The sequence below is a fragment of the Rousettus aegyptiacus genome, unplaced genomic scaffold (genome assembly GCF_014176215.1).
Source record: "Rousettus aegyptiacus isolate mRouAeg1 unplaced genomic scaffold, mRouAeg1.p scaffold_m13_p_2, whole genome shotgun sequence".
Classification (NCBI taxonomy): domain Eukaryota; kingdom Metazoa; phylum Chordata; class Mammalia; order Chiroptera; family Pteropodidae; genus Rousettus; species Rousettus aegyptiacus.
This window is the reverse complement of record NW_023416295.1, coordinates 3,066,554-3,084,302: the sequence shown is the minus strand read 5'-3', so window position 1 is coordinate 3,084,302 and position 17,749 is coordinate 3,066,554. Positions and strand designations below refer to the sequence as shown.

Below are 17,749 nucleotides of genomic sequence, written 5' to 3'. Positions count from 1 at the left end.
GTTGTAAGTCAGGCAGATGGCGCAGAGAGCGCGGGCGCGCGTGGGACCCTGGCGGCACCGGGCCCAGGGACGAGGGGCACAGCAGGGGGCGACGGCCCTGCCCAGGGAGCTGCCCGGGGCGCTGTCCCAGGCGCCACGTGGCGCCGTCAGGCTGCGGTGCCCCTGGAGTTTGCCACCCCCACCCCCGCCCTCTGTGTGGACGTCAGGATTCAGCCCCTCTGTGCAGCCGCCGGAAGCCCTGGTGCTGAGAGCGGGGGCGCCGAGCGGGGCGTGCGGGGGGGCGTCAGGACTGGCGAGGGGGTGACGGCTGCCGCCCCGGCCAGGGTGGGGCGCAGTTTGCACGCTTGTTCTGTTTTCCAGCTTTTAATCCATTGCTCATGACCTGTGCTAACCCTGAACGTCAGTGATGGTGCGAATAGGGGCCCCGGGGGAGGGACCCACGAGTCACGTGACGACCTGGAATGCACAGTGGACATTTAAGTGTGCCGATGAGGTGGCCCTTCTGAGCTTTGCAGCCTGCATGGACGTGCAGTCTGCGGACATGAGGCTGGGCACACGAGCACGGGTACGGACCGTGATTAGACCTGCGGGGCGTCACAAGCTCATGGACAGTGCTCACCCTAAGCCTGCAGCGCAGCCACGGAATTCAGTGGCACCGTGAACTCTGCCCGTTGCCGTGCACGGACGACAGAGGACTATCCCAATGTTTTTCTCCTTCGATTTGCCATTACCCGTATTAAGTCAAGGACTGTTTTGGCCAAAGGCCATTGTGAGGGCACATGAGGGACCCAGGGTCTTTGACACCTCCGTCCGTGTCGGCCTAGGCTCATTAAACTGGGCAAAGCGGGACTGCCCCACGCACCCGCTGGCCTGGGGTCTGCATGGCAGGGTGAACGTCAGAGGGCAGGTGCAGGATCCGAGGGCCAGGGGCCCCGACGTGGCAGAGGAAAGGATGGGGGCCCCAAGAGGCCAGACGGCCGGCTCGCAGGGGCCCGGGTTCGGACCAGGGGTTCCCACCCCTGCCAGGGGGGCTGGTCCCTCCGTGTCCCGTGCTTCACGTCGTCAGCCCTGGCGAGGCACCTTCAGAAGGGGACCACGTCAGCAGCCCCCCACCCTGGGACGCCCCGCAGTCCGGAGGGGTGATGGGCAGGCAGGCGATGGTGACGGATGCAGAGTGGGCTCTCCGTGCCCTTTGCCCGAGCTGTTGGCCCAAAGTGACCTCGGGCCCAGGCCGCCACTCCCTGCCAACTCCTGGGTCGGTCCTTTGGCTGGAATTAGGGAGGGGTAATTCCGATTGCTTGTTCTGTAGTAACCTTCCGGATTCATTGTTCCTGTGATCAAGCTGTCTCTTACTATCAACACTAATTGCACCATGAATTAAAAATATTACTGACTCTTTACAATTTTGTGTGGAATTAAAACTGTCAGGTCCAATTACGCCCAGCACAGGACTGACAGAAATTCAGCTTATGAACCGCAAGTACCTAACATTCTCTCCCGTTTGATCCAGTGTTTGTTTTAATCAGGGGACGTTTTCTTGCTTGCTTCATTTTGTCTTAACTTCCACAAATACAGCGGTTATTGCCCACCACCAGCATCTGAGCTGTAGGAATGACCTTTTAACGTCTGCCTACTCAAGCTTCAGAGAGAAAACCAGCGGTCTGGCTGTGAATTTAACGTACCGATTTGTTTTTTTTCCGGCAGTTTCTGATTCATACCTTTTCGTAAACTGTCCTTATTTCAGTATTTTTATTTTCTAGGATTCTGCAACTTGATGTTTTAAGGAATCCTTAAGGTCTGTTTACGATTTTAAGTGTTTTTAAATGTAGGATTCTGACTTTGGTCTGAGACGACAACATCCTTCTGCCTCGTAGAAGTGCCAGAGGCCACTGGCGGGAGACTGCGTGGCCCTGGCCCTGGCGCGTGGCTTTTTAAGGGCGGGGCCGCGACTCAGTGGTGTGTTCCTAGGGCCGTGGTCTCGAGGACCCTTCCTTGTAGCAGCCCGGCGTGGAAGGCGGCATTGTAATTTCCTGATTGTCGATCACACCAGCCATAGTTGTCAAATTTGTGTCATCTCCCTGCTTTTTAGACGCTTGTTGCCCCAGGGCTCAGCCCCAAGTCCTCAGGAAGTACAGGCTGACCGGCCGCTCTGTGTGACGTCCCCACGGTGGGTCCCTAAGGGGCTCCCGCAGACTGTGCGAGGGGGGCCGGCGGGGAGATGGTGGCGTCTGGGCCTCTGTGGGCATCGGACAAGCCCTTCCTCGTGCGGGAAGGGGAGAAGCAGAGGACTCCGGCCGGGCGAGGCTTGCCAGTGCCCCCCCCCCGCCCCCGCTCTTTCCCCACCTGGTTGGCGGGGGCAGGGGTCAGGTGTTGACAGCCGGGGTGTGGGCACAGAGCACAGGCTGCGTGTGGCTCAGGGCCGAGGGGGGCCTCTCGCGCACGCGAGCCGTGTCGTAGGTTGGGGGTGTGTCGCCGCACGTGGAAAGCTGAGACAAAATGAGGAGGTTTCAGCGGCAGTGGTTTAACGGGGAATTGGGGTGGACTTTCCGTAGCATCGCAGCTTGCAATCCTAACATATCTTTAAAGAAGAATGTTTTGTTTTCCCCAAAAAAGTTTTGTGACCCCTTTGAATTCCCACTGGTTAAGTGGGATCCCCAAACGCTTGATCTTGTCTTTTCTTCTTTCTCAAGCCCCTGGAGCAGCATTTCAGGCCAAAATTGACTCTCTAGAGCCTTGAACTACCCTGCGAAACCCGAGCGGCCGCATCCCAGTTACGCTCTGACGCCACGAGGGTCGGCGTGGCTCGAAATGCCGCCTTTTATCACCGGCTTCGCGCGGAAGCTGCGTGGGCTTTTTCGTTGACTTTAGTGAGCAGGCAAGATTCACGGGGACCCGTTCTCTCAGTCACCTTGAAATGATGGTGTCCGAACTCACTCCCGGGCTGTGGCGGTCCGGGAGCTGGACCTGGAAGCGAGACCCCAGAGCCGTGAGGAAGCAGCGAGGTGCGACGCTTCAGCCACGGTGCCAGGCGAGCAGAGGCCTGTCCCTGTCCCCCGTTCGCCCTTGGAGACGTGTCCGCCCTGTGTTCGTGGAAACGCTTGCATTCGGGCTGGGGCTGGGCCGCTGCGCGGACTCCCGTTATCACCCCGGCTTTGTAACAATGAACAGGAATCAGGTGGATCCACGTCACAGGTTGTAGGATTGTCGAGTAGTTTATGAATAAATCATCCTGAACCAGGGACAGCTCATGACGTGCACGGGGTCCTCCTGAGGGAGAGAACGTAGACTGCCCGGCAGGACGTGTCCCCCTCCACCCGCTGTCTCAGACCCTCCCCTTTCCTTCTCCTCAGACGCGAATCCTTCAAGCTGCCCTGTGCACGCCCCGCCCCACACGGCAGCGGCGTTCTCGGAGACTTCTGGAACCAGCTCTGTCATGAAGCACTTAGGAACACTGTTGAGAACGCAGGGAAAGGGGAGCACCCATCCTCTGCGAAGTCACGACCTGGCGGGGCCCCCGGCGCTGGTCTGGGGTGGCGGCCCCACACTCGGCGGTTCCTTGGGGGCGAGGAGAAGGGTCGGTGGACACTGTGGGGTGGGGGAGTGTCCCGAGTCGCATCAGGACTCAGGAAAGGTGCTTGGGGTTTTTGGTCTCGGCTTGGCCATGTCTGCAGTGGCAGGATTGGGGGCATCTTGGTGGCCTGGTGGCATCCACTGTGCTGGGAGGGGGGTTTATGAATGGGGCATTCCCGGGGAATGCCTTTTTTGAGGCCACTAAAAAGCAACTGGAACTTCTGGGGAAGCCTAAACACGAATCTGGTATCCAGAGGGTTCTGCTTTGTTCCATTTGTTACAGAGACTCGAGGATGCTCAAATAAGAAATTGACGTACCGTGAAGGCCGTGCCGGCGAGCCCCGTCCGGCCTGGTTCGGGGGCCGTCCCCGTGTTGTGCGTCAACTGGCCAGCGGTGTGGCTCCTCCCGCGTGCGTTGGCCGCCCTCCCCCCTCAGCACTGACTTGGGGCCCCGGGGCGGGGGGGTTGAGCAGTCCGCCCGGCGCTCCCGTGTGGGCACGCTCTCTCTTCCCTTGTGGCTTTTCATTTATATTTTGGGATCACGAATGCTTTCAACTAAAAATAAGTGCCCCTTTGGCTTTTTTTTTGTTCCTAAAAAGAATTTTTAGAAAAATGCTTGCGAAATTTAAGGTTTCAAATAAGCGTCTCAGTCCTCCAGATCATCATGTCCCTCTTACCACCTCACCTGCAATTCCACCACCTCGTGGGTAATTTCGTGAGGTTTGTCTGGAATCTGTGTTCGTGGTCACCGGGGCCAGACGAGGTCGAGAAGGAAGGCGAGACCGGCCGGCTCACTGTGGCCACGTGCTGTGCTTCCGGTCGGTAATCTGGAAGGAGAACTAAGGCTTCCGCGCTCTGGTGGGGGTGGGGTGCACCGCGCTCCCCCCCGCCCCCACCGCCCGCAGGGTGTCGGGCTGCAGGTGCGGACGCCGCAGTGTGGGCGTCTAGTGAGGGGCGCTGGGGGCTCCGTGACAACGCTGACTCGAGGGAGGAGGACCAGGGCGGCCGTGGATGCGGAGCCTGAGTGGAACAGGGCCAGCCTCCCTGGTCCTTAGATGCCGGCGCCCACAGGCCGTGCGGGGGCGGACGTGGTGCGGTCAGAGGCACCGAGGCCTCTTGTTTATCAGAGCCGCCCTCTCTCGCTTGCTCTGTCCCTTTGATCCTATCGATTTTTGCTAAGATAGACGGCGTGGCGGCATTTTCAGGATCATTCACGGGCTCCGCAGGATCTTCGACGTGTGTTGATCGTCAGTGACGCCCCCGTGGATGCTTTTTTTTATTTTCTTCAGTGCTCCAGGCTGAGCCTTGGGAAATTGCCACTGTTTGATGACTTTTGATCTGCAAAATGGCAGTGCCACGTGGTTCAGTGTAACATGAATCGGCAGAAATTGAAACTGACCAACGGCCCTTTTCAGAGGTTTTACTCCCTTTAATGGGTTGCTTTGAACCACGGCAGCTGACTGACTGCTGTGGTTTGATTACTTAGTCCGGGCTTTTCCGGCCACGTGTTATTTCGGGCTCATCCGTGGCCTCTTATCACCTGTGGCTCCTGTGCGGGCCGTGAGCTCAGCTAGCGTGTGTCCACCACAGTGGCCGCGACACTCAGGAAATGGGGTTCTAGAAGCTTTGCTCTAAAGGCAGCCCGAAAGGCAGTGGGAGGGCTCCCACTCGGGGCGCCTGGGCCTTTGCTGGGTGAGGGGCTATGTCACCTTTTGAGTAGGAGGGAAATGCGGGTACCAGTGTGGAAGCTGAGTGTCAGAGAGACTCTGAAAGTAACCGAGGTCACGGTCAGCCCATGACTGCAGGCTTCCGATTCCGGACACCAAGCTCCCTCTGCCTCTGGGTCTCTCTATGCTGTGGGGCCCTGGACATTGAGCTGAGCGGGGCCAGGTGGGCGAAGCAGGGCCCCCATCCATCACCCATCTGAGTTCCTGGTGTCGGAATTTTACATTTGCAACATCTGCTTAGCAAATTTTGAAATGCCGAAGGCGTAAGCGCAAAGAAGCCCTGCCGAGGCGAGAGCTGGTGAGAAACGCAGAGCCGGGGCTCATGCTCCCCCGTCACCAGTTTTGGCAAGTGTCCCAGGTGAGTCTGGGGCTAGACACAGCTGGGGATGCACTGGAGGAGCACAGCAGGTAGAGAGGGAGGGGTTAAAACCTCCCTTCTGAGAGTGACTCACCCTCGCCCGCTGCCTGTCTTCTGGAAGGGGCCGGACTGTGTCGGAGACAGCTGAGTGCAGGTGACTGCTCTGACTCGAAGGTGCGGGCAGAGGCACCGAGGGGACCCAGGAGGGCCGGGCAGCGCCCGCGTCCAGGCCCCTGTGGCTGACGCGTGGATGGCGGCTCTCGGTTACATTTCCGGGGTGTCTGAGCCCGTCTCTTGGGGGGCTGCCTTGGCCATGCCCTGCGACCAGCCGCCCCAGCCCGGGGCAGCCCTGCCTCTGAATGGGGAGGAGCTGGTTTGGGGCAGGCGCACACACATTTCTGAGGATGCAGAAGAGGCAGCATGGTGGGGAGGGGTCTCCCTGGGGGAGGGGGGCGTCTGGGAGCCAGCGCAGGGCTGCTGCTTCGAGTGTGTGTGTGTCCCTGCTTCAAAGGCAGCCAGTGCTCAGAATCCCCAAAGTCACGCCCGCCACTAAGACATAAGCGCAGGAGTTTAGGGGGCATCGAGTGACCGCAGCACGTGGGCCCTGGCATCCCCGGCGGCTGTGACCCGCAGGCCACCGGCTGGCTCGCCCTTTCCTCCTCATCCGGCAGTGCCAGCCGCTGGCCGAAAGCCTAGGCCGCTGGCCACGTGGGTGGGGTGCGTGCAAACATGGATACTGCCCAACATCCCGTGAGGCAAGCGTGTTAGAGACCAGCAAGGGGCCAAACATTGTGTCTTCCCCAACCTGGAACAACAAAGGCCCGCGGTCGCCACACGCCTCACTGCAGGCCGAGGTCCCCGGGGCACGGCGCCCACTCATCTACATCGAAGTGTATGTTTAAAAAGAGCAGTGGAAGTTGACGGTGGAAAACCACAGGGAAGCTGAGCCCACGAGGTGCCGAAGACGCCGTCAGTTGACCCAGATCTTCTGAATTTCACAGCAGTGAAATTGCTGCCGGCGCCCGCCCCTCTGCGTGCAGCTCTGGCCGCCGCGTCGCCCTGCGCCACGCAGCACGCTTGTGGTCGCGGTGCGTCCCCACGCGCCTTACGCCGGGCGACACGCAGCGCACTCGTGGTTGCGGTGCGTCCCCACGCGCCTCACGGCGGGCGTCACGCAGCGCACTCGTCGCGGTGCGTCCCCACGCGGCCTGCGCCGGGTGCTACACAGCACGCACGTGGTTACTGTGCGTCCCCACGCGGCCTGCGCCGGGCGCTACGCAGCGCGCGCGTGGTTACGGTGCGTCCCCATGCGCCTTACGCCGGGCGTCACGCAGCGCACTCGTGGTTGCGGTGTGCCCCCACGTGCCCTGCCCCGGGTGCTACGCAGCGCGCGCGCGGTTGCGGTGCGTCCCCACGCGCGATGCGTCACGTCCCCACGCACCATGCGTCACGCAGCGCGCGCGCGGTTGCGGTGCGTCCCCACGCGCCATGCGTCACGTAGCGCGCGTGTGGTTGCGGTGCGTCCCCACGCGCCGAGCTTTGTCGGGCTTTATGTCGGGCCAGCGTGCTCTTCGGAGGGGCGTCTGCTGCGGCCCCTCATCTCGTCATTTAGAATTCCGTTTCTTGAGAACTGGAACAGCGCACGCGAATGTGAGCGGCGGGTCCATTCCGGGGCGACAAGGGGGTTCCGGCGTTCCTCCAACCGCACGGGCTTTGGTCATCAACTCAACAGTTGGGGCGAAGAGTTTTTGTTGAAATGAGGCTCATCTTCCCCGACTTTGGGTTCTAGCTGGTGCAGGAACCTACGCGCGTGTGCGTGTGTGTGCACACACAGTCACACACAGTCCCAGGTGGGGTCATCCGAAGTGTGTTTATTCTCATGTGGCATAAAACAGGGCAGCCGGCCTAGCCTGGCCCTGCCCCGCCCCGCCCCACCGACCCTGCAGTGAGCTCCCGGTACAGGCTGCACCTGGTCCGTCTCTCTGGCCCCATTCAGCATCGAGTCCAGCCCACAGAGGGGTCGGGTCAGAGGCGTAAGGTAAAGGAGTCTTCTGGGACGTGAGTCTTCTGCTCATCTTCTGTTCTTCATTTCGCCTTGTCTGGGGGCAGCATTCCGTTCCTACCGGGCAGGGATGGGGGCGACGAAAGGTTTTAAAACGAACGACTTTTATGGGGAGACTGGTTTTTTTTATTATTATTGTTATTTGTGTCAGTTAAGCGGTTATTTTATTAATTTCATTGCCACAAGAGCAAGTACGTTCTGTGTCCATAGCGAAGTGTTTGCAAGCGGAAAGGTGCTCGCTCATGCGTCTTGGTTTAATGCAGTCCTGCTTGACTCACGGTGAACATTTGATATTCGCTGTGATAATCAGAATCTTTCGGTGGTGTGCATTCGAAAACCAGCGTCGCCTTAATAAATCGAGCTCATTTTAATGCCCACTTTACTTTGTTTCGTTTACTGCTAAGGTTCATATTAAAAACTAGATCCTTTGATTTTTCATGCGCCAGGTAGTATACAATTTGAAAGGCATCGAAAGGGAGCGAAGAGAAGGAAGTCTCCTTGTGACCCTCGTCCCTGAGCCGCCTGGTTCCCCAGTCCTCAGCCGGCAGCTGTTTCTGATGCTGCTTGACGTGTCCTCCGCCTGGACAGGCACGTGTGTGTGCTTTATACACATGCACACATACGCACGTGCACGCACACCTATCGCCATCACCCGGGAATAGTTGCATTTCAGTTTGTTGAGGCTTCGAGCATTTTGTTTTTGATCCTGTACCTTTTCCCGTCTGCTTAGGCTCCCATCGCGTGACCGTGTAACCGGCGTGGGGTGTGTCACCCGCACGGCACAGGGCGGCCTCCGGGACGTCTTGGCGCCCGCAGCGCACGTCGCGGGAGAATGGGGCGGTCACTGCCATCTTCTGTGCCCCGCAGGCCATCAGGGTCACCCCGCAGGTTCTGTAAACCACGTTCTCATGTTCCTGAGAGGGCAGTCCGTGACAGAAGGTGGCGTTTTGCAGCTTCGTTAGTGGTGCCGGTCACTGGTAACCGCGTCGATTACCGTCTGCCGAGCCCTGCCGGGCTCAGGGCCCCGGCCGGCGCCACCGCGTGGGTCTGTTTGCGGGGGATGTGCCTGTGGCAGGTTCAGGTGGTGCTTGGCTGACCAGAGAGCGGGCGCTCAGGCGCACAGCTTCACGTGCGCCCAGGGTCTGGCCCCCCACCTGCTTGCCGCAGTGGGGCAGAAGCATCTCTCGATCTTCACTTTCACAGATGTCTTCTGAGCTCCCGCAGGGGCTCTGCCCGCCTGCTCTGCCAGCCGGCCAGGCTTTCGGCTCCCCAAAGTCCAGCACGTGCCGAGCGTGATCCCCACCTTCTGCAGCCGCATCGGCCGCCGGTCCCATCCTCGCCGCCAGCCCCCCCTTCTTCCCGCCCTGAGTCTCCGTCTGCTGGGCCGTCTCGCCTGAGTGTCGGCCCACCTCAGCCCGTCTCTGCAGAGCCCGGGGTCGTGTGGCCACCCACCCCGGACTGCGTTCACCCCGCTCCCTCCCACTGCGTTCCTCCGTGGCGACCCCCAGCGGATCTGCGTGGCTCTGCCCCTGGCTGACGTGCACTCGTCCGCTTGGTTCGAATGGCCTTTGTCTCTTTGAAGCTGATGGCATTTCTTGGCTTGAGTTGCTTTACCGCCTTGTGGACGTACGTGGAGTGGAGAGCTCTTAGAAAGGATCCCTCTTGGGAGGAGAGGTGTTTGCCGCCAGCTCGGTGGTGGCTGTGGCAGCTGCCACCCTGTCCTTGAGCACACAGCGAGGGTGGTGTGCGGGGTCTCATGCCGAGAAGTGGGGCTGGGGCGGTCAGGTCATTGGGTCGTCTGACTTGCTGGGTGGGATTGCAGACAGGTGACCGTTTCAGTGAAAAAACAAAAGACCAATTGTTGAGTGGCCACTGGGTCGGTTCCGGGGAGCCAGGAGCCTTCCGAATCTCCCCACTTGCAAACGTGCAGAGTCGGCAGGGTGCCAGCACGCCCCTCCCCCTGCACCCCCCAGGCCTGTCGGGCTGGGGGGAGCCTGTGAGACGGGGAGAAATCAAAGTCATGGGCCCCCTCGGCGTCATTGGGCGGCGCATGCCTTACGTTTTGGGGACAGAATGCAGACTGGGAGTCGGAGGCGCCGTGCGCACTCGGACCATCCGCAGCGTCCTGGGTGGAAGATGCCCCCGCGGGGTCGTTCCGACCGTGCGTCTAACTTTCGGTTCCCTTCTTGTTTTGCAGATGCCTTTGTGAACAGCCAGGAGTGGACGCTGAGTCGGTCGGTCCCTGAGCTCAAAGTGGTGAGTGCGTCTGTCAGCCATCTTCCTCCCCTGCGGAAGCAGGGCGGGGCGGGGGGGGGGGTCCGTGACAGGCGGGTGACCTGCACACACGCCCAGGCCCGCATCCCGTGGGGCCTGCTCGTCCCTGGGGCCCTGCGGCGGAGCCTGCCTCTGGGTGAATCCTGGGCCGGGGCAGGCGTGGCTGGCAGTCTGGAGTGTGTCCGAGACGGCCACGATGATGGCCAGCCAGAGTGGCCTGGTGCGCACAGGGCAGATGCCCTCGTTGTGTGTGTGTGTGTGTGTGCGTGCGTCTGTGCGTCTCCGCACACACACCCGTGCGCGCACACACCCGTGGCTTGCTGTATCCTCTGCGGGATGTCACAGAAGCTTTCTATAATGCTCCTTCAAACTTTAGGATCCATCACTCAAAAACATGACTGTTTTTACTGCATTACAAAGTCATGACACGAAATTAAGAGAATTTCGTTTTTATCGTAAACGTGAAGATTGCTTCGATGACATCACGTAAAGCTTAAAACTGGCTCGTGACAAGTGGCTCGGCCTCTCGCGTCCCACCTCCGAGCCCCAGCCTCGCCGTGTGCCCCACGGGACGCGGGACAAACAAACGCGGAGTCTGCGTCACCACGTTCTCCGTGAGGGAATGAGTGGCATTTGGGGGCTGTGTCCGCGTGTGTGTGTTTGTGTGCGTCCGTGTGCATGGTGCGTACATGTGCGCGTATGTGTGGACGTGTGGTCGAACTCCTGAGGTCCCAGGTGCCGTGAGCAGACGAGCTGCCCCATCCTGTGCACCGGGGGAAGCTGGCTGCGGCCCGGGCCCGCGCGGCCACGTCTGGTAGTAGCCGTACCATGTGCGGTGACCCCAGGGCCCTAGGATCCCTTCTCCCGCTGGCCGGACACGGGGCGGGGACTGGACCGCGGTGTCTCATTTCTGAGGTGAGGTCGTATAGCAAGGAGCGTGCAGGCTGCGGAGCGTGTGTGTGACTTGTGTGAGGGGGTGGCTTTTGGCGCCAGGGACAGGACGCCCCTTGGGAAGGCACACCGACGTCGGGAGGCGCGGCCCTGGCTCACCCCGTCCTCCCACGCCTGCCCGTGCCGCGGCCGTCACCGGGTGTCGCCCGCGGGGCCCGCGTCCTGCCCCTCGTCCTCCCTGCCGGGCGCTCGCCCTTCTGGGGCAGCTGCCGCTCGGTTCTTTTCTCGTGAGAGGCAGAGCGTCCGCCGGTCCCAGGGCCCTCAGCCCAGCCCGGCTCCTGCAGGACTGAGCTCGAGGCAGCCGCCTCTTGGCGCCCTCTGTGTTCTGCAAGCCCCGCACCTTGCGTGGCGTTGACCCCATAGGGCGCGCTCAGGAACTGCCTGTCAGACGAATGCCGCGGACCCGGCTTCGTCGTCGCTGGGAGATGCTCAGAGAGGTCGCCCAGTGTCCCCTCTGCCCTCGGGCCCCAGTGTGGTCGGCGTAAGTCCCGGGGACCGTGTTTTGATGATGGGGACGATGGCCACATGTGCACTCTGGGTGGGGCATGTCGTAAGTGATGTCGCAATCCCGACGACCCGCCCGGCAGCCGGGCGCGTTACTGTCCCCACTCCACAGACGAGGAAACCGAGCCTTGAGGTGGGAGCTGGTGCCCACGGGCCCAGGCGGCCGGGCGGAGCTGGGGTGTGTCAGCACCAGTGGACACGGTCTCTGCCTCTGCCTCTGCCGTCCAGTGCGGGGGCCACCGCCCCCGTGTGACGGTGGGCCCTGGAAGCGGGTGGCTAGCGGCCGAGGGGCTGAATTCTAAAATTTTACCTGCGTGATCAGTTTACGTTGGACCGGCCGTGGCTGACAGTGCGGCAGGCTGGCCGTGCGCGCCGAGCCTCGACCCCCTCCGGCGTGGGCCCGGGCGGGCGAGGGTCGGGCTGCCGCTGGAGCCACATGCCCATGGCCGCCCCGGCCGCTTGCCCGGAGGCCGGTGTCCTGCTGGCGTTCGCGCCACCGCCTGGGAAGAAGCCGGGGCCACGGCGGCAGCTGGGTTAAAGGCGGCGCGAGCTCTGCGCTCCGAAGGCAGCTGTCAGCGCTTGACCCCCAGAACGGGCCGCGCCCCTGTGGCTGAGGGAGCGCGAGCGATTCCGCACGCGTTGGGGGGACGTTCTCTGTGTCCTGTCCCCTGGCCTGTGGCCTTTGTGGCCGGCGCAGCTGCGGTCGGGTGGCCCCCCGTGCTGTGGAGCTGCCGGCATCTGCCGAAGGTGCTCCCCGTTCCAAGGCAGCCGCTGGGTGGCCACAGGGCTGCGGTCATCTCCTGTCCCTGTCCCCTGCCCCCCGTCCGCCGCCCCCACCACGGGCGGCCTCTTAGGTCAGCGCCTTCGGAACCCCTGACTCTCTCACAAGCTCGCAGCAGTGAAGTGACCCAACAGCGAGCCGCCAACGGACTCTCTATGTAAAACTGCAATAAATCTTCCGGAATCTGTCAGAGGAAAAGACCTCAACGATGGCTTTCTTCTCGAGTGGCAGTGCCACGCCCCGTGCGTCCCGAAGCCATGTTAACGGTAGAGGAGCCGCAGCCCTCGCTCGGCCCCGTCATCCGGGCGGCAGGAGCGGGGACACCTCGGCCCTCCGGCCGGGGGAGGACGGTGTTCGTCAGCGGCTTGTCGCACCCCTGTGTGCGTTTTCATTGGATTCACAGCGGTTTCTTCTGCAGGCCCTGTGTCCTGGGCAACAAGCCCCGCGTCGGGCAGGGGCGCGGGGAGGCGCGGGGACCCAGGAAAGTCAGTGTAAGGAGAGGTGGCGTCCCCTCTCCTGTTAGACCTGGCGTTCCTGGCCTTGTCCGGGGGATCACGTGTCGCCCCCGAAAATACTCGGTTCTGGAATTTTCAGCACCCCCTCCCCCCCGTTACCACGTTTCTCCCGCAAAGCCGGGGGACGCGGACTGAGCTCATGGCTGCTCTCTCCTGCTTGCTCCCGGTAGCCGGTCAGCGGGCCCTGTGGAGCTTTTCAACGCGAAGAACGTTTTTGTTCATTATTTCATTTTCTCTGCTGGTCGGCTGTTAGTTTCTGCCAGGGTTTCGAAGTGAGATCACGCCCGTGGGGTGTGACTGCAGGAAGGTCAGCGAGCGGGCCCTTCAGACCCCGTAGGTCACCTCCCTGCTCCGCCCCAGGCCCGGTGGACGTGGCCCTCGTGAGGGGCGAGCCGGGCGTTCCTGGGCGTTCGCCCGCAAGGCGGGCGGGGTGTGCCATGCGCAGAAAGCCCACGCCGGACGGTGTTTGGCGTTGAGCATTTTCCTCCTCGGGAAAGGGAGAAGCTCTAATCTTAATTAAAAATTTAATTCTGTGGCACACTGTTTTGGATTTTCTCAGCACGCAGCTGACAAACAGCAGGTACCCTTGAGCAAAAAAAATAATTAACCAGGAGAAATTCTCGGCTTACGGAGGCCCCAGGTGAAATGAAAACGAGACGTGAGTCACGCCGGGAGGAGAAGCCACCTCGTTTGGGCTCGGTCCGCGCCGTCTGGCTCTGAGCCGCAGCCGTGAAGCAGTTCGCTTATACTCGGTCGCATCAGTCATTCATTCGCTCACTCACTCATTCGCTGAGTTGACCAGTGTTGCCGAGAGCCCCCCGTGGATAGGTGCAGTGCTAGGACACTCAGACCCGGAGACGAGTGGCCCTCGGTCCCTGCCCTGGAGAGTCCGGCCCACACAGGGAGGTCACGAGACAGCGCCGTGGGCCGGGCACGGAGCAGCGTGGAGGCGAGGTGCCCAGGGAGCGTTAGGAGGGCTTCTCGGAGGAGGTGGCGTCTGGCCGGTGAGTAGGAGGCGTACTTGGGGCAGTGACCGATGTGGAAAGAGGTAGGAGTCTGGAGAGGCAGCCTGTGAGGGCAGGACGGGTCACGGGATAGAAGAGGGTCAGATTTTAACTTAGTTTCCACAGGCTCAGGCCACGCTGGATCTGTGTTTCAGCGATGGGCGGCGTCCCCGTCCGTTCCCCACACCACCCGACCTTCTTTCCTTCTGTCCGCCCCGCCTTCCACGCCCCACAGCCCCGTTCGCCAGGCACGTGGGGTTCAGAGCTGGTGTCCTTGCTGGTCGCGGGGGCCACAGTTCGCGGTCTTCGGGGGCCTCAGCGCGGTGGGGCCGCGGACGTCACTGCAGTCAGCACAGGCCTGTGCGCGTGCACGGGAGAAGCTGGGGAGCCACCCCGGAGGGAGGGGGGCCGGGGTGCCAGGGCGGGCGGGCCTCCGGCTGGGCCCGCGGGTACACAGACCAGTCGTGCGCGAGGGTTTGGAGGGGGCCCTTTGTCGCTGTCCCTGGAGCACTTGGGGTTGGCCAGTGGCTGTGGGAGGGATCCCGGAACGTGATCGCCGAGGCCATTTTAAAGGGTCCCTCTGGTGCTCTTGGGGTGAGGAGGGGGCGCACAGACGGAGACCTGTGGGGTGCCCCATGCTCGTGCAGGGCTCCCCGGGCTCCGCGCTGAGGGCCTCGGTGAGGCTGTACTCACAAGGCTGGGGTGCGGCTTGGGGGTGAAGGGCAGCGGCGTGCGGTGTGGCTGGGGCGGGCGCCGGAGGCTGGCGCAGCGGAATCAGTATCGAGGCAGCAGGTGTGGCCAGGCTCGCCTGGGGCGCTGGAGTTGGGGTGCAGGGCAAGCACCGAGGGAGACCTGTGAGGTCAGGGAAGGAGCCGCGCGGGCTGAGAGGGGATTCGGGAGGAGGTCCAGGGCGGAAGGTCTGAAGAGTTAGACCTCAGTCTGCCGCTTCTGGGCATGGGGCCAGGTCAGGAGCAAGGGGCAGGCAAGGGGGTGTAGAGGTGGCAGCCGTTAGTGACCTCATGGGCGATGTCCTTGTTGGGAGAGGAAGCAGGTGTGGCCTTGAGGCCTGGCGCTGGTGGACAGGGCCGGGGACCCCCGTAGGAGGGACCTGTGTGCTGGGGCGGCTTCTCATTTTCCTTAAATAACCGACCCGGTCCTGGTGAGTGCAGATAGGGACGTTCCGGTGGGGGCGGGAAAGGTGAAAACCCCTGAATCCTTCTTGGAGAGGGTGGAGGGAGAGTGAGACCCTGTGCCCAGGCAGAGGTGTGGCTTCCCGGGGGACCGGCTCCCCGAGTCCGGGTGTCCCAGCCGCCGGGCTGGCAGCCCATTTGTGGAAGGCACCGCCGCCACGTCACCCTCGCTCCGCTCAGCACCTCTCGCCGGCCGGGGCAGTGCCCTGCGCATCACCTGACTTGGCCGTTTTAAACCTGGTACGAGCTCCTTTGCCGCCGCGCCCGTGGGCCCCGGCCCTGTCCCCTTCCTCAGCCCTGCAGCGTGGCCCCGTGTTCTGAGAAGCGGGCTTGCCCTCTGCCTCCAGCTGGTACAAGCCTCGTCCCCGTGGTACCCCGCCCCCACGACTCTGTCCCGGGGTGGCCCTACCCCCAGGTCCTGATGGAATGCACCAGAATGGCCCCTTGTCGCCCTGTCCTGCGTCACAGTGTGCCTTGCTCGGACGCGGACGGATCGCGATGCACGAGGGGCTGGCACCCGCCGGCCGAGGTGCTGGAGGGATGCCACAGCCGTGCGCGAGGGCACAGGGAGCGCCCGTGGCGCCGGCGGGGCTGCCGAGGGGCTGGCGGCAGCAAGGGGCCGGCGCGCCTCTTCCTCCGGCGGGGATCCGGCGAGCCCGTTCGGCCTCCCGGCCGGCGCGCACATGTGGTCGTCTTCAGACTCCCAGCGTCCGTGTGGGCGAGCAGACTGACGTCTCAGGCCTAATGCCTGTCCCTTGCTTCGTTTCAGGGAATCGTGGGCAACTTGGCCAGCGGGAAGTCCGCCCTGGTGCACCGGTACCTGACCGGCACGTACGTCCAGGAGGAGTCGCCCGAAGGTACGCTGTGCGGCAGGCAGGCCCCGCCTCTTTTTAAAAATTCTCCTGTAGCCCGATCTCAGCCGTTACTTTGACGAGTCACGTGCGAAGACAGTACCAAAGCACGGGGCAGTAGAAGTCCTCGAGCACGTGGTTTCTTCTGCCGCCTCGTAGCCCCCGGCGAGGGTCACCGTGGCCCTTGGCGCAGGAGCGCAGCCGTGAAGTGCTGTCCGGCTTATTTCTTCCCTAGTAGTTCTGTCCTTCCACGTTAATCCAGTGTCTTCCCGTTAAATATTGCTCGGACGTCTCTCCGATGTAGATACCGAGTTTGTGCGTAGGTCGTGTGTCCTGTGACCTAGCCACAGGTACGAGCCGTCAGATTGCCACCCCCGTGTGTTTGAGTACGTTTCTCCCCTTACGTCGTATTACAAACCTTAAATGACTAGTTCGTGTGAGAAGATACGGCGTTTGCCATTAGGCTTTTACTTCCTCAGTTAACATTCCCCTATTTTATTTTATTTTGATTTTTTGGTTGAAATAAAATTCTAGTAATGGCAGGAACCCATTCAGCCCCCGTGCCCCCTAACCCGGGAATAGTTCTCAGGCAGTTTTTCTAAATTATATTTTCTCTCCGTATAACCTTGTAAAATCCAACTCTGAGACACTGAATTTCTGGTTCCTTCTTTTTCTTACTGGCTGTTCCATTCTTTGCAGATATGGACGCAGGTAACTATACGTTTCCTTCACGGCGGCGCTCGTCCCGTGTGGCGGGAGCGCGGAGGCCGGGCTTTGTACTGTAGCGTCCCCCCTCCCCCCCACCCGCCCCCCTGTTCTGTGTGCCATCCTATTTCGTTTCATTTGCTTCCCCCCCCCCCCCCAAAGTTAAGCATTCCACCCTGTTTCGTCCCTTAGTCGTGTCTTAGCAGTAGCCCTAAGTAGCTCCACGTGTCTCCTGTAACACCTGTCGCAGTGCTTTAACTTCTGTCCTGGACACTGTGGAACCGTTCAGAAAGGCAGGGCGGGGCGGCATTCCGCGGGCCTCCGTGCTGGGGCTCTGCCATTCGTTTGCAGAAGTTTGCAAGTCACACGTAAAAGCCTCGTGGCAGTCACGTCGGGGAGACAGAGGCCTGCTTTTCACGCTAAGCACGTTGAGGGGAGGATTTAGACAGGGCCGAGGTTAACAGGCAGCCCGGACCGTGGGAGTCTGTCCGCGAGCGAAGCCCGGGCTGTCAGAGGAAAGGCGCGCGGTGCTGGGAGGTAGCGTGGTTTGGAGAGGTGCGGAAGGCGAGGGAGGGGCCGCCTTCCTTCCCGGGGTCGGCACCCGGCCGTGCGGGTGTGTTCGTCCCTTCGCGTCTGCACGTGGCTTCGGTTTTCCTGGAGAGTCTTCCGGAGCCTGTGCTTTGGGTTTTCTGCCTGGTTCTGGGGACCAGCTGTTATACAGCTGCTGAGGACCTGGCTCGCCTGGCCGCAGGTGACCAGGCCACCTCTGCTGTACTCTGCCGGCACCCTCCCCGCCCGCCCAGTCGGCGTCCCGAGGTTCCATGATCTGGGCCCTGGGTTGCGTCACAAGGCTCTGGCTTCTCCCCCGCTGGGTTCCGATGTCCGGTGAGCCGGGTGCCGGGGTCGCCGGCCACCTCACCCGGGGCGCCGTTTTCTCTCTGGCGCGGCTTTGCCCTCTTCCCTTTGGCGGTTTGTCCCATCGCGTTGGGACCTGGCCGCGACGTCTCCGCAGCGGGCCGTGTGTTCTGCTTGGCAGGAAGCCCTTTCTCCTGCTTGTCTGCCGGTGTGAAGGTCGAACCCGGGGGCGGGAGGGGGGCTCAGCTGTGACCTCGGTCGCCTGGCTTCTCCAGTTTTTTAAGCAGCACATTTTACTTTACTGAATTTCGTGGTATCGCACAGTTGTAAAAAGACACAGTTTTGCGGGGTAGAAGAGCGTGGTGAGTACAGAAAAGGGGTCCCTCTCCGTGGGGTGGAAAC

The 17,749-nt window shown here is 61.8% G+C and overlaps 1 protein-coding gene across 11 annotated transcripts in view; it reads left to right on the top strand.

Annotated features, from left to right (window-relative positions):
• AGAP1 (ArfGAP with GTPase domain, ankyrin repeat and PH domain 1) overlaps positions 1-17,749 on the top strand; it is a 415,084-nt gene that overhangs the window by 122,851 nt on the left and 274,484 nt on the right. For 6 of the 11 annotated variants that reach the window (XM_016158954.2, XM_036236702.1, XM_036236698.1 and 3 more), the window contains exons 2-4: positions 9,915-9,973; positions 15,706-15,793; positions 16,487-16,498. In XM_016158954.2, the coding sequence (XP_016014440.2) occupies positions 9,915-9,973; positions 15,706-15,793; positions 16,487-16,498 (159 nt within the window). The remainder of the gene's footprint in view (positions 1-9,914; positions 9,974-15,705; positions 15,794-16,486; positions 16,499-17,749) is intronic. The other 5 variants (XM_036236703.1, XM_036236700.1, XM_036236704.1 and 2 more) reach the window with 1 other exon arrangement.